The sequence below is a fragment of the Mus pahari genome, chromosome 8, assembly GCF_900095145.1.
Source record: "Mus pahari chromosome 8, PAHARI_EIJ_v1.1, whole genome shotgun sequence".
NCBI lineage: Eukaryota > Metazoa > Chordata > Mammalia > Rodentia > Muridae > Mus > Mus pahari.
The window spans coordinates 18,138,358-18,155,068 of NC_034597.1; the positions used below are offsets into that span (position 1 = coordinate 18,138,358).

General features: G+C 41.0%; 1 protein-coding gene and 1 pseudogene across 1 annotated transcript in view; one reads left to right on the top strand and one right to left on the bottom strand.

Annotated features, from left to right (window-relative positions):
• Nucleotides 1-619: 619 nt before the first annotated feature.
• Nucleotides 620-16,711, bottom strand: part of Appl1 (adaptor protein, phosphotyrosine interacting with PH domain and leucine zipper 1) — a 53,892-nt gene continuing 37,800 nt past the window's right edge. Inside the window, exons 17-22 of the mRNA XM_021203455.1 lie at nucleotides 5,502-5,676; nucleotides 5,379-5,415; nucleotides 4,657-4,803; nucleotides 2,868-2,918; nucleotides 2,306-2,395; nucleotides 620-944 (exon numbers count right to left, since the gene is read on the bottom strand). Of these exons, the coding sequence (XP_021059114.1) occupies nucleotides 801-944; nucleotides 2,306-2,395; nucleotides 2,868-2,918; nucleotides 4,657-4,803; nucleotides 5,379-5,415; nucleotides 5,502-5,676 (644 nt within the window). The 3' untranslated portion in view covers nucleotides 620-800. The remainder of the gene's footprint in view (nucleotides 945-2,305; nucleotides 2,396-2,867; nucleotides 2,919-4,656; nucleotides 4,804-5,378; nucleotides 5,416-5,501; nucleotides 5,677-16,711) is intronic.
• LOC110325671 lies at nucleotides 3,147-3,791 on the top strand (annotated as a pseudogene).

Below are 16,711 nucleotides of genomic sequence, written 5' to 3' on the forward strand. Positions count from 1 at the left end.
AATTATTTCACAATACAGAAAATACAATGTATCAGTCTACAACACTCCCTTTACATGTCAATTCTAATATAAAATGTTTGAACAATAACAACAATCTCAATAAATTCTGAAGTCTTACTCTCTAACCTTTCCTGTTCTGCAGCAATAAGTAAAGTCCCAACCTGAGAACTGAGAAGATGGTAACAAAATACCAAGGGCCACACAAACACCAACAGACACTTGAGGTCTCCCACTGCCATGATCTAGTACACCAGAGAAATGGAGCAAACCACAAAACATCCTGAAGTCAACAGCACCACCTGCCCCGTCCTAGTAATTTTGTAAAAATTCTATTGCACACTCAATATTGTTAGAACATTTGAAAACTTGTAGAATTCTCCACATAAAGGATTTTAAGCTCATTCACTCCCTCACTACCAATAAAACATTCCTAATGAAAGAGAGAGAGTATACACATGAATGTCAGAATCTGAAGAATAAATCATTTCTTATGGAGACAGCCAATTACAGTGCAAGATAAAATGTTCACAATTTAAAGGAAAAATATCTTGAGCAAGTGTAATTCCTCAGCAATCTACTACAGAAAAGTAAGCAGGTCATATTTAGGGAAGCAGGGTTGGATGACAATGCATAGCATTTTATTTTTAGGGGAAATGTTGGCTATAACCTGTTATCAAGTTCAGTCTTTTCAAATGAAGCTGAAGCGCGCTAATATAAAGCTTAATCTCTTCCGTGATCTTTAGCATGGTTACGTTGTGCCACATTCCAGGGAAATGGGAGATCAAAAAGCAGCAACAAGTTTATGCTTCCGACTCTCTTTTTTTTCCTTCTTCTCCCAAATCACTTTCCTCTGATTGGCTACTGCTAAGAACAAGCTGGCCCTCACTACCAGCCTGGTTTGGTCTACAGGAGGCAGCTATCAACCGACTCTGTTCTTCCAAGTCCTGGTGGAAAGACAAAGAAAGAAACTAAATTTAACTGTCAGCAGTCAGATAAAAAACTATGCAGTTTCTGATGGAGCTCTACTATATGTGAGAGCTGTTCCAATCCTGTCACATGCATTCATTCTGATAACCTAATGAAAAGAAAGGCTATATGCAACAAATGAATTTTGGCACCATTTGAATAATCCCAAAAAGCAAACATGCAAAAAAAACAAATAAGAAAGAACAAAGCCCCCCCCCCCCGTTTTGTGGCTAATAACCGCGTTCTGACTGTCTTCTCTCATACACCACTCTGCACCCGACTATACACTCCTCTTCAGGTCTTCTCTACTCCTGCCCTGTTTATCTTGCTAAATCAAGTGTCACTTCCCCTCACCTAAGCTGCACTTCTTTCTGTGCTCTCTTTGCCATTTTCTCTTCTCAGCCCTGTACCCAGCTCACTTCCAGTTCCTCACATCCATGCTCCCCAGTTACCTTCTCTCTTCTTGCCAACCATCAATGCCATGCCCTTGAATGACTCTTTTGTAGGTTTGATCCTTAGTGCCAAAACCTCCTTTAAAAGTATGTTATAGAAGAATGGAGGAAGGCCAGAGTGACTGTACTGTTGACATGAGCACAGCCTTGTCAAGGACTAGTGTCTCAAGCCCACAGGAAGTAGCAAAGCCTTCCTCTGGTCTGTGTGCAGATGTTCAGAGTGTACGCAAGAACTAGTAAGCACGGCTTCCTCTCCCCTCGTCCTACTACAGGAATGACGCTAACCTGAAACTGTTCCCCACAGACACCTACACAGAGACTACCTATCCCACACCTCCAAAGCTGTGTACATAGGAAATCTGAGTTTGGGGGTTGTTATGTAGTAGTAGTTGGCTCTACTCCATCAGAAAGAGAACCTATCCCAGCTTTTCTGTGAATGTGTCTGTCCTTTCTTCATTTCCTGTCACCCCAGTCAGGTTTCCAGAACCAACCTGTGCTGAACGCTGTGAGCATGCACATGTTTATAGGTATGTATGTGTACATGTGCATGTGTATGTGTGTACATATATGAATATCACACTCTTGCCAATACCAAAAATAACTATTTCTCCTTCCCACAGTCCACGTGGCTTTCAACAATACAACTATGTCTACTTAAAATCTCTCAAAAGAATTTTTGCAGAGAGAACCCTTGGTATATGAAAATTCTGGTTTGATGCTTTAAGAGCAAGTTATATGTCACAGCAGCTTCCACACAATTCAGATGTCAGCTCTTTCTTGCTATGCAATGAATCAACAAGCAGAAATGGACTTCCATTTGGAAGTTAAAAATCTCAAAGTCACAGTGCTCAATTAGTCCTCATCAATTCTACGTAAGGACTACATACCTTCTCAATCTGTTTCTGTTTGCTGAGCTCTTTCTGTTGTTTCTCCTTTACTCTCTCTATTTCTTTTTGTTTTTCTGATGCCCTACGATCCTAAAAAGGGGAGGGGTAAATAAAACAGATATGTTAAATAGGAAGTAACTTTAAATTTTACATTATTTCAATTAATATGAGCTTTCTAACTTTTCAGTACGTTTACATTAGGCATACAAATAGTTTTCATTCTACAACATAGATTAGTCCAGATTCTTTATTTGGTTGGGACTTTTTTGTTTTCTTAGAGACAGGGTTTCTCTGTGCAACCCTGGCTGTCCTGGAACTCGCTCTGTAGACCAGGCTGGCCTCGAACTCAGAGATCCACCTGTTTTCCACCTGTTTCTGCCTCCCAAGTGCTAGGATTAAATGTGTGTACCACTGCCTAGCTCCATATTCCCAATGCTATACAAGCAATAGCACCTACCATTAATCTTGTTTAGCAAAACAACTTTACTGCTAGTATAAAATAACTTTTATTACACTGCTTTAGCTTAGACAGCCTTGGAAATGAAGTGGCTCTGATTCTTACCAGTTCAGCATGCAAAGCTATCTGTTTTGCCAATCCAACAGAATCACAAATCTACAAGGAAGAAAAAGTAAAGCCTTTATATTAAACAAGATAGTTTTATACTACACTAAAAATTTCAAATACCCAAATGGATGACAGAACTAGTTTCATAATAATATAACATGCTGCTTCAAAATAAGAATAAGAATTAATTTAATTATTTCAACCACAAAGAATCTCAGTATGTTCCTTCAGAATTGATGATCTTGTACTGCTGGCTTTTCTCTCCACCATGTGTCCATGCTACTTCTCATTAAATCAGATCACCATAGAGCTACTGGTCAAAATGCAGACCAAGTAACTGTAGCAGGCCCAGGCCGAAATGATACAACTGATATATCTACACACAATGCCTACACATTTAAAGCTAAGGGAGAATCATACAAAAGTTGACCCTCTTTCTGCAGGACCCCAAACCAGAATGGTCCTGCAACATAATAAGCCACAGGCTAAGACTTGGGTGACTCCGAGCCTGGACCCCAGGGAACCCTTGCCAAGCAGTGCCTAAGGGCACTTAACATAGCTACCCACTTCTCCTACATAATGATCAGCCCTCCTTACTGCAACCCCCCTCTCCCCCGTGACTTTCCGCCAAGCCCTGCCACCACTCAGGAGCCCTTTCCCGGAGTTGCTTCTCTGGTGCTATCCTGGAAGCCTGACTCCTGAGCCCCTCAAGGCTGCTGAGGCTGGGGGTGGGGGGTGGGGGATACACACAGTCCCTACTACCCTACATCTCCAACTGGGAACATCATGGAGGTCTGAGTGCTGAGAGCCAGTGTCCCTCCCCACCTTGTTCCCGACAACAAAGACCATCAACCCCAGAAGAACAAGGTCTTTCTACAAACTAGGTACCTAGCCACCAGGACCTTCCTCTGACAGATGATACTAAACTCAGCAGAACCCTCAATGGAAGGAAGAGCTGGGAAAAGGGAAAGTACAACCCCATCAGTGAATAAAGATTTGTGAGTGGTTTTTAAAAAAGAAAGAATTGAAAAGGTTGTAAGAGCCAGAACACCTGCTATAGGTAGTGTCTTCGAGACATAAGAAAGCTGTAGCTATGAAATTTCAACAATATGATTGCCAAAACAAGACCTAAAAATTGATAACTGACATGCCAATGGAAATCTCACAAGGCCCTACCCATGGATGAAGAAGAGCTACAGGAAAAAGACTGTTTTGTGCAGAGACGAGCCTCAATAGGTTATCCAATGCTAATGGTCAGACCTAAACATATGAACATAAGAACAACACTAAATGGACCAGGTAAGTTTTACACACACACACACACACACACACACACACACACACACACCAATAATAATAAAGTTATGAATTTGAAGAAGGACAGACACAGGAGGAGTTGGAAAGGGAGAGAGGAGAGGGAATGATGCTAATACAGTATTCATTTATAAAGTTAGCAAAAACACAAAAACTTAAAAAACATCATTACTGAAATAGTAAGTCATCCAGAGAATGAAGGAGTTAGGTAATGATACTGGTATGAATTATTGATACCTAAAAATGACTATAGGAATATACTCCATTCTGAAGATAAGTTAATGATTCAAGACTGAACCAGCTATCAATAATCCACAGAACCTGACAGGCTGCACCATCAGCCAGCTCTCCCCAGAGAAGCTCTCATCAAGCAGCTCAGCTGGACTAGGCATAACCGGAGAGCTTTTCCCAGAAATTTAAGGTTAAAATGGACTCTGATGAGTATTTTATAAACATTTTGAAAGCCAGGTACCTTTTCCCCCTCATTGTTTGATTCAAATATATAGCAGACTGATGACAAGTTACTCTCACTTCTTCCGCCTGATGTCCGGAGAACAAATCCAAAAAGTCGTTTATTTTCCTGGTGCGTAGCATACAGAACTACACACGGTAATGGAAACTGCCACAGAAACACCATAAATAAACATGAGCTCTCCCTAATCAGTACAGTAACAGATGATAAACTCTCATGATAAATTCTAAACTATCACATGTAAGAATTTTAAAGACACATTTTCAATAGAATAATAATCTAGGAACAAATAATACAATATTTGGAATATTCCAAGAAGAGGTTATTAAATACTGAATTATTTTTCAACTATTTACCAATATAAATTTAACTACAAAAAAAGACCTACTCAAAAATGATTAAGTCATACAATTGTTCCTACAAAGAAATATAGAATTATAAAATAAACACAGTTATGATCGTGTTTTGATTACTTCTGCTAATTTCTTTGGTGTATAAACTCTCTAGGGATAAAAACTATCTCTAGGATTAAAACACCAAAACACTTTGACTCTTTACAAGTGCTCAGTAACTTTCTGGAGCTGGTTGCATATGTAACTACAACCTAAGGAACAATCTTATTGATACTGTCATACCAGGATACATAGGACCAGGTTATTATCAAACTATAAAATGTATATATGAACAAATGATACTTAAAGCTTTAATCACATAGAACTCACTGTGAGCCTTGTAACTTGGGTCTGCGGATCAATTAACCTATAATTAAAAATTTGAAAAACAACTTTTTAATTAGGCAAAGCTAAAAAACTACTTAAGTTTGTTTGGAGAGTGTTACTACTTACTTCAAACAGTCACAAGTGACTAATAAATGTGATTCTGTCATACGAAAGATGTTGTGGATGGCCCGAGCAGCTAAGATCTGGCGCATTGTTTCATAGACAACATCTGGATGGTCATCTGACTTTACCTCCATAGAACCAAGGAATCGGACAATAAATAACTGATGAAGAATAGAGTCTGTAACACAACATGGTACATTGTGAGAGATGTTCTTTGTTTTCTATTTTTGCAGCACAGGTTGGCCTTAAATCACAATACATGCATGTGTATATAAAACATATAAATACTGCTTCAGTATTTATGTATTTTTTCAACCCTACAGTTGTTTCCCAAAAGAATATACTGAATGATTTTGAATTTTCGTATAAATAATAAAACCTAAAAAATAAATTTAGAAATACACCTTAACACTTCAGTGTTCAAGTTATAAGAAAATTAAGGTCTGAGTGATATGGTTTGTGGGGGTTTGAATGAATATGGCCCCTGCAGGCTCAGAGCAGCACTGTTGGAGGTATGGCCTTGTTGGAGGAAGTAGGGGTATAGAAGTGTCAGAAGCTCAAGCCAGGTCCAGTGGCTCATTTTTTCTTCCTGCTGCTTGACAATCCAGATGTAGAACTCTGAGCTTTCTCTAGCACTATGTCTGCCTATACGTCATCATCCCTTTTGCCATGATAATGTACTAAACCTGTAAACTTTAAGCTAGTCCCAATTAAATGTTTTCCTTTATAAGAGTTGCCATGGTCATGATGTCTCTTCACAACAATAAAACCCTAACCAAAACATGGTTCTAGATATAAAATTAAATACATGCCGGGTGGTGGTGGCGGCGCACGCCTTTAAATCCCAGAACTTGGGAGGCAGAAACAGGCGGATTTCTGAGTTCGAGGCCAGCCTGGTCTACGAAGTGAGCTCCAGGACAGCGAGGGCTACACAGAGAAACCCTGTCTCAAAATAAAAAACAAAAAATTAAATACATAAAATTTTTTTATATTATTCTTTTAACTTTTCTGTAAATTTAAAATCACATTTAAGAAAAATAGCTGTGCTGGTAGGTGGTATTGCACATACCTTTAACTCCAGCACTCAAGAGGCAGAGGCAGGTGTATCTCTTGAGTTTAAGGCCAGTCTTCAACAGAGAGAGTTCTCAGACAGACAGGGCTACATAGAGAAGCCCTGTCTCAAGAAACAGAAAGGAGAGGGGGAGGGGGAAAGGAGAGGAAGAGGAAGGAGGTAGGAGGAGAAAGAAGAATGAAGGAACAAGGAGGAGGAAGAGGAGGGAGGGAGGAAGGCAGAAAGAGGGAGAGAGGGAGGAAGGCAGAAAGGGGAAGGAAAGGAAAAGAAAGAAAAAGAAAAGAAAACTAGCTGCTGGGGCTGGGAACAATGACTCAGTGTGTTGTGTGTTAAGTATTTCCTGCATAAGCACGTGGACCCAAGATGAGATCCCAGCACCTACATAAAAGCTGGCTGGAAGAGCAGGTGAGGTAGTAGGTGTCTGTAACCAGGGGTTTAGGGGCATAAGGGAGGCACACAGAGAGGAACTGCTGGCCAGCAAACTCCAGATTCACTGAGGGGCTATGTTTCAAAAAACAGATGAAGGACAGAGGAAGACATCCAATGTGTGTGTATACACACACACACACACACACACACACACACACACGAGTATATGCATAACTCACATACATGCACACATACACAATACACACAAAAGCAACAAGAAAAACAGCTACTACTGGCTCGGTATGGTGGCACTAGTACTTGGGAAAGAGCTAAAGAATTAGAATTTAAGGTCATCCTTGGTTACACAGTGAATTTGAAGGCAGCCTAGTTATTTGAGAACTACCTATTTAAAAAAGGAAAGAAGGAAGAAAAAGAAATAAAAACTGTACATACCTTTCCACATACCCTCCCCACACCCAACCTACCTGGGTCCCATTGTCAAGTGCCTCTTGACATAGGCACCCCTGTGAGCGCCTCCACCAACCTTCTAGGATTCTGCTAAGACCTGTCCAGTTTATTCCCAAACTGTAAGCCCCTCCTCCCACACACTATCTAACTTCTCCACCTAGCCACAGCTACCTCACATTCCAGGTTTGGACCACAACACATCATCTGTGCACCAGTCCAGTCCACTGTACCTACCTGCCTTCCTTTTACCTAAGCCATTTCTTACCTCTAGGGCTAACCAGCCTGTACATCCTTTCTTGTGACCCAACATGCTCTGTCCACACTAGACATAAAACTAGGATAGGAAATCCATACGCCCAGATCTTATTGCAAAAATTCAAACAATATGAAAAAAAATCAAGCCAGTATTTCCTCTCCAAAACCTACCAGTGCTGTACAAATGTCTGCCAAGGCAAACCTCAAGACACAGAATTTAAAAGAACAATCATAAACTTCCAATAATTTAAACACTTTAAGACAGGAAGGAACAACTCAGTGAAATTAAGGAGAACTAACTTGAGAAGAACCCGCACTTGAGTGATACCCAAGAGAACATAAACATAAAGTTGGTGGAAATTATGAAGAAAATCCAGGACTTGAGAACAGAATTCAATAAAGAGATGGAATTACTTAAGAGGACTCTGATGAAAGGAGGACGGATCTGAAAAGCCCAGTCAACCAACCAGAAGGCTCAAGAGAAAGCCTGACAAGTAAAAGGCGAAAGGTAGAATATTAGGTTTTGAAGATACAGTAGAGAATTTAGACCAAATAATACAAAAATATGGGAAAAAAATCTTAAAAAAACAATAAAGAAACTTAGGAAAATGTGGGCACACAGAATATCAACTAGCCAAGAACAGAAAAGAAAATCCCCATAATATTTTGTCTTGGTGTTTCTACTGCTGCAACACACACCATAACCAAAAACTTTCCCCCTACCCCTTTGGGTAGGAAAGGGTTTATTTAGCTTACACTTCCAAATTGCTGTTCATCACCAAAAGAAGTCAGGACAGGAACTCCAAAGGTAGGATCCTGGATACAGGAGCTGATGCAGAGGCCATGGGGGATGCTGCTTACTGGTTGCTTCACATGGCTTGCTCAGCCTGCTTTCTTAATAGAACCCAGGACCACCAGCCCAAGGAGGGAACCATCCACAATAGGCTGGCTCTCGACCATCAATAACTAATTAAGAGAATGCCTTACAGCTGAATCTTAGGGAAGCATTATCTCAATTAAGGTTCCCTTCTTTCAGACACCTCTAGTTTGTGTGTCAAGTCAACCCAAGACTAGTCAACACATGTATCATAGTATGTATACCAAGGACATGTAAGTGTCCATTGCAACTGAGGCTGCATCTTCACCTTCACCTGTGGCCTTCCATAGCCTCTCACAGTGTCAAGCCTCAGCTGTTCTTCATGATCCCTTCATGCCTTCAAAACTAGTATCACCTGGGAGACTCTTGCACTTTTTACCAAATCCAGCCACAGTACAAGGTACAACCTTGGCTATCTGTGGCACACAGCCTCTGTGCTCTCAGAAAACACTTCCCAGGAGCTGTCACCTTGGTGATGCTGCTCTCTTCTTAATCACCACTAATTCCTTAGTTCCACCTAACCAGTATCAATAGCCCCAGTAATGCAAAGGTTTTACTTTAGTAGTTGTGGTATCTTGTTAATCACAGCTGATTCTTCAGCCCCAGCTAACCAAAACCACAGGCTCTTCACAACCAAAGCAGCAATGGCGCTGATGAGAGTCTTTAACCTTCCCTCTGAGATTTCACAAGCCAGGCCTCCATCTTCTGCACTGTTCTCAACATTATCTTCCAAGCTCCTTCAGAACATCCCACAGAGCTCTTAACATCCCAATTGCTCTTCTAGGTCAAAGTTCCAAAGTCCTTCCACAGTCCTCCCCAAAACATGGTCAGGCTGTCACAGGGATACCCCACTATGCTGGTACCAATTTGTCTTAGTCAGGGTTTCTATTCCTGCACCAACATCATGGCCAAGAAGCAACAGTGTCAACCAGCCAGATCCCCCAGAGGGACCCATGGAGGGACCCAGGGCTCCAGCTGCACATGTGGCAGAGGGTGGCCTTGTTGGACATCAGTGGGAGGAGCAGCCCTTGGGCCTGAGGGGGTTTGATGTCTTAGTGTAGGGAAATGTTAGGGCTGGAAGGCAGGAGTGGGTGGGTAAGGGATCACCCTCATAGAGGCAGGGGGTTGGGGGAAGGGATAGGGGGTTTTCAGAGGGGAGACCTGGAAAGGGGATAACATTTGAAATGTAAATAAAGAAAATATCCAATAAAAAAAAAATAGCAAGTTGGAGAGGAAAGGGTTTATTCAGCTTACACCTTCACTTTGTGGTCCAGACAGGACTGGAACTCACACAGGGTAGGAAGCAGGAGCTTATGCAAAGGCCATGGAGAGATGTTACCTACAGGCTTGCTTCCCCTGGCTTGCTCTGCTTTCTTATAGAACCCAGGGATGGCACCACCCACAATGGGCACTCCCCCCTTGATCACTAGTTGAGAAAATGCCTCACAGTAGAGTCTAATGGAGACATTCCCTCAACTGAAGCTCCTTTCTCTGTGATAACTTGAGCTTGTGGCAAACTGACACATAAAACCTGACTGTACTAAAAGCAGTTCTTTGAAGGAAATTTAGAGCTCCAAGTACCTATATTAAAATCAAAAAAGCACAAATAAATAATGGGCATGGGATCTGAACAGAAAGTACTTAAAAGAAGAAAAAAATGACTAAGAAACATCTTAAAACATATCACTTGCATTAGGGAAATGCACAACCCTAAGGTTTCACCTTACCCCAGTCAGGATGGCAAAGGTCGACAACTGACAATCAGTGAAAAACAGATGCTGGAGGGTGTATATTGGGGGGGGGGGGGGAATCACTCATTTACTGTTGGTAGGAATGCAAACTGGTCCAGGGACTCTGGAAATCAGTGTGGAGAATTCCCAAAAAGCTAGTAACAAATCTGCCAAATGGCCCAGTTAGACCACTACTTTGACATATGCCCAAAAGACTCCTACTCCACAGATACTACTGATGCCTCATTCACAATAAGCTAACCATCTTTAAACTAGTGAGTACAAAAAGGAAACTCGGTCCATTTACATTATAAAAGACTATTCAATAATAAAAAGACAATCACAAAATTTGCAGGCAATTGGACAAAATTAGAAAACATAATTTTGAGTGGTGGGGAACTTTTTGGGGGGGCAGTTTCTAGACACTTGGCGGGAATTTGACATCAAGCCAGGAGAAAAGAAGTAAGCTGGAGGAGGGAATCTGACTCTGGGCCTGGACTCAGGAAATAGGCCCAGATCAAGAACATTTACATTTGAGTTAATGCAAAGCTCAGAGCAGGCTCAGCTGAAGCACATGTGGCAGACCTTTCTGTCTTGGTCATCCTGGGTAGCCCCTAGATTTTGTTTATTGCCTTGCTAGTAACTGATCTGTCATTTTGCATGTACTTCAGTGGTATAAAAGCAAACTGGAAAAAAAGAAACCCCCTTCAGCCTCAGAACTGGCTGGGGTCATGCTACAGTGTGGTCATGCTACAGTGTGGTCATGCTACAATGTGATCAGGCTACAGTGTGGTCAGGCTACAGTGGGGTCTAATCGTCTTTTTTCTTTTTAATCCTTGCTCTTGCCCTGGAGAACCTGTTGACTGACTGAACTAGCTTGGTCAGATGGCTCCAGTAAGCCACTGCAGGACTCTGCACAGGAAAGTAAAAATTTGGGCCAGCGGTGAATAAACCTTGCAAAAAAGGACAAGGTAATGGTAAAATGCTTTCTGTATATGTATGTGTTTAGAATTAAGCTAAAATCTAGAGAAGTGAAGATAATTCTCATAGATAAGTCTTTGGACCCTGACTAAAGGTGGTTTACACCCTAGACATGAGAAAAAGAACTGGTTTGAAAAAAAGCAATCCTCCCCACATATCCGGGGATGCTTTGGCCAAAGAGAAGGAAAATGAATGTAAGCTGTTCCAGAGCTCCCCTAGGGACAGGAGGATGTCAGGAGATGTCCTGCCTCCTCTCTGGCTCCTACTGGAGGAATGCTGAGTTCTGGTTCTGGGTCCCTTAAGTAGGATATCTGTGTTCCTGTGGTGGGGCATAATCTAGTAGTCTTCCCTCTTATGTTAAGTCTGTGTTTCTGTCTTGTTGTTTGTTTGTTGCTCTGTGTTTCACATTCAAGAGAAAAACTGGTTAAAACTCTATCTGCTGGTCATTCAACTCGATTTAGTTTTAACTCAAAAATCAGTCTCAACTGGCCTTTGGAGCCCTGCACCTGTAGCTAGGAGTCAAACTCAGCTGGAGAAGCCTTGCCAGGAGCTGATTGACTGCATAAGCTGCTCTTAAAGGGCCAGTGGCTTTTTGGCTTCTATGGTAAAGGAGCTGACGGCAATTTTTCCTAGAAAAATCTCTATGATTGTGATTATTGGGTTCAGCAGGTGACAAGGTACTCCTCCCTTGATATTACAGCTAGAAAAATTAAGAATTTTGTTTGATCTAAATAAGTAAATATGTGCAGCTATTTCATTTTGGGTTCTAACTGGGTTTAAATGTATAAATATGTTCTGTATGTCTTGGTTACAGATTACTGGCTTATAAGTTATTGAGTATGATTACAAATATGTAACATTGGTAACACTGTAGTCATTCAGAACAACAACATGTGGCATGAGCTTACCCAGGGAAAAAGGTCTCTAAAGATATCTCTAAATTAGGATAGTATTTTATGTCATTCTTATCCTAGAAACTAGACTTATAAAAGATATTCAGCGAAGTGTTTCTTTTGAGATATTGGAGGATGCACCATTGTGCCTTCATGTGCAGGACCTGGCAGCCAAATTTTATAGCAAGGGAGTTGATGCACTTGGTGTTGATTTCAGAGAGACTGGATTGCTTGTTAGAGATTGAGTTTTGCTTTCCCCAAAGTTGTGGTTGTGCTATGGTGTTGCAAGGGAAACTCAAAGATTGTGGTTGAACTGTCAGCGTAACATTAGCTGCAGTTTGACCACAGGCTCAGAATTTTTTTTTTTTTTTTTTTTTTTTAAGGTTTTTCGAGACAGGGTTTCTCTATGTAGCCCTGGGTGTCCTGGAACTCACTTTGTAGACCAGGCTGGCCTCGAACTCAGAAATCTGCCTGCCTCTGCCTCCCGAGTGCTGGGATTAAAGGCGTGCACCACCACGCCTGGCTCAGGCTCAGGATTTTAACTCACACATATTTGTAATTAGGAAGAGAGATAAAGCAGGTGGAGGCTGTTGCAGGGTTTCTGAAAGGTTAATGAAACTATGGAACTTGTGGGAGCATTACACCCTGGCTTGCCTATGACAACTGCCATTCCAGGAACACATATGGATCTGGAGGATTGTTTTTAAACTGTTCCTTTGCATCCTGGTAGACTGTGGTAGGTCTGCATTTAGTGTGCCTGCTTGTAATTTTGAAGAGCCCATGAAGCAGTATCATTGGAAAGTTTTGCCTAAGAAATGGCTAATAGCCCTACATTATGTAAAAAATTTGTCAATGCTTCAATACAAGAAGTTAGGACTATGAATCTTTCAGTGTATATTATTCATTATATGGATGGCATTTTATTAGCTGATCCTCTAAAGGAGTTTTACTACAAGCCTTTGCTCTTTTAATACCCTATTATGAAGCTGTTGCTGTGTTAATACAAAATTGTAGGACAGAATTACAAAAGTATTTTGGGAAAGAACCTGATGAAATAGTCCTTATTCAAACAGCAATTAAATTGATTACTGCAGAATAGTAATATTTGGCCTATTACATGTGCAAATTTTTCAGGAAAAATTGATAATCATTATCCAAAAGACAAGTTGTCCCAATTTGCCTCTAACCCTGCTTTTGTATTTTCTGTAAATTTATGCATGCAGCCCATAGAATGTGTGCTTACTGTATTTACAGGCTGTTGTGGATTGCCCTGGTGCTATTTGTAATCCAATGCTAATTCTGCTTTCCCAGGAGGGGCTGCCTAGGACAAGGAGTGAATCACATACTCTGGTGACTTCTTGTGAACCTTCTCCCCACTTTAACTTGTAAAATAAAGGCTAGAGTCAGTGATTGGTCTGAGAAGGAAAGGTGGATCTGAAAAGTTTTAAGGAGAAGGGGGGGAGAGGATGATAGAGGAGGAGGTGGAAGGAAAAAAGAAGTATGTGGCCTGGAGAAACTGCAAATGATAAGGGATCTCATAGATGGGGGTTATAGTAGTGTAGTGGCAGATCAGCCCAATCTAGGCACGAAGCTTGTATTCATATTAATTGAGTAGTGTTTTCTTTGCATGGGCTTATTTGGGTTGGAGATTTACTGCAACAGCGTATTGATTAGAACTCAACTAACCTGAGATAAATGTTCACTGCCTTCCAATCTCCCCACCCCCCAATATGGCTCAGGCAGCGATCTAGGGTCTGAAGGGCCTACAGAGAAAGACAGAGAAGATTCCTCCCCCAACCCCCAGGCTGAGAGCTATGGCCAGGGGCAACACCCCAGTCTGGAGCAGGGCTTGAGCAGCACCATGTAAGAACTGCAGGGAGGGACAACAGGTGACCCTGGAACACAACTGCCTGCGAGGTAGTTTCTACAGTTAACTGTAGACACAGTGAACTGATCGGGGCATCTACTCCCAGGAGAGCCTTTCCGTGTTCACTTCCCCATATCCCCACAACCCCATTTTTACACAGGAAACTGACAGCCAGACTGGATCTCCAGATTGCTTGCTTGCACTGTAGGTTACCTGAGATCAGCACACAAGCACATGTTGCTGCCAGCTGCAACCCAAATAGGGGCACAGATGATGAGGGTCTTTCTACACTCAGCCCCACCCTGTGAATAAAAGAATCAGAGAGGACTGCACTGTTCTGAATCAAACAACAGAGAGAGACAAAGATACAAAGGGCTCCGGATCAGGTAAGACACTGATATAAAGAGAGATATATAATCTTTTGATACTGAAAGATGAGAAACACAAAAAATATCTCTTGGGCTGCCACGCCCACTCTAGTAGTGACTCCCAACAGGTCTAAACACCTGGACAAGTCCTGAGGAAAAAGTGTCTTAAGGAGACTCAGCCTCCTAGAGTCCTGGCATTTCCAATAATCTATATACACGAACCCTATCCGCATATTAGTATGGTGTATGCTCTCTTTCAGTATTATTAATGCCTCTAAAGATTGAATTTTTACCACAGGTAAAATTTCCACCAGTGTTCCAAAGTCCTAAAAAAATTCCTTAAAGCCAGGAGCTCGGAATTCAGTGAAAAGGTTACATTCATATGCAAGTATTTACCAAGACCTAGGAAATAGGGGGGTTGTGGTATTGCATTATTCATGAGAAGGTCTGCTAGTGCTGAGCCCCCTGGTACTAGCTTTCACAAGGCTCAAAGGAGTAGCACAAATTGTGAATAGGGTGTGAAATCCTTACTTATCTTTAGCTGACCCTAGGCAGAACTGCTTTATCTTAACTGTAAACTTTACCTCGCTCCTGTAAGTTCCTTTGAAGTCAATCCTCTGTTTTGTGTCAAGTAACTTCAATGTACTTTGCCTACTGTGACATCCTACCCCTTTGTTCTCTATACTATATAACACTGGTATTCATTTTAATCAATACATTCAGTTTTACACACTCTCTATTGTGTCAAACTGTCTGTCACTCATTCACTGAATTCTCACTTGCCTGCAACCAAGAGACCCATTCCACACAGATCGGGGACCCAAGTGAGGCCCTTCTGTGGCATTGGGCTTTATGTAATGGTATTTTAAATGGTTTGACAGGGATGCATTTAAAGGAAATAGACACCTTATCATTTACCAGTACTGCAGTATTTATTCTCTTGATTTACTATGTCTTCTCAAAAGACAGGGCCCTACATTTAAAAAAAAATTCCTTGCCTTAGAAAACACAATACAAGTAACACTAGAACTAAAGAATCAGGATTTAATAGATCACAATAATCAACAGAAAGAGGAAAATGAAGGTTGGAGACAGGAGCTGGAACAAACACTAGAAACAAGAATTCGACAATTCACAGATCAGACGGAACAACAAGGAGATAGAGATGAAATTTGAAAGCCAAGTCTAGAGGATAATTTACTAAAGCTAGCAAGTCAAAATAAGGCAGATGCTGCAATATTAGAATTATAATATAAAGAGAAGCCAAGATTATGGAAGCAGGGTTTAGAACAGAAGATATAGAAAATTATAAAGCACATCAACAACAGAAAGGAAATTTAAGACTTGGCAACGTGGCATAGAGGAAAAACTAGAATTGAAGACACAGGAAATTATAGACCAGAATAAGAGACAGAAATATGAAAATAAAGGTGGGAGACAGGAGCTAGAAAAGATGCTAGAACAAAGGATGAAGTAGCTTACAGATCAGACTGAAAAGCAGAGAGAAAATGAGGACTGGAAGCAAGACTTGGAGAATAACCTTTTAAAAGTAACCAATGAAAATAAAATGAACAGCAGATTATCAGAATTGCAATATAAAGAAAAAAAATCAAAATGTGGAGGCAGAACCTTGAACAGTGAATACAGGAACTCAAGGAACAGGAAGAGTGACAAAAGAAGAGATATGAAGTGTCAACACAGACCTTAAGGAAGCAATTTAAATTTTCAATTAAGGAAAATACTCAGGTAGAGACAGAAGATAAAATTAGAGAAAGCCAACCATAGGTTATTAGAAAACAAACTTTAGTCTATCCGGTTAATATACAACAAACACCTCCGGATGATGATTATCCACAGGGTTATCAGGAATTTGCATGGCAACCTGTGGATGTGTTAGACCTGAGAAAATTTAAAGTGTCATTAATTTTGGAATCCATTCACCATTGTAAAACAAATCCTGAATTCGTGGGCTATTAAAAATAGAATAATCCCCCCAAGACTGGAAAGATATGGCAGGAGCAATACTTAGAACCTACAGCAAATTTACAATGGTCCTCATGGTGGAGAGATGAGTCGAGGGAGATAGCACGACAAAATAGAGCCAGGGGTAGAGAGATTTCCACAGACCAAATGCTTGGTGAAGGTTGCTTTGCTGAGGTAGAGGTGCAGGTTCTATATGATGAAGAAACTCTGGCATTGTGTTCATTGTCAGCCTTAAAGGCCTGGGAAAAAGTCACAGAATCAGAGAAATGAACCATTTACTTAAGTCATACAAGGTCCAAAAGAATCCTTCCCTGACTTTTTACATTGGCTAACCTCAGCTGTGGAAAGGA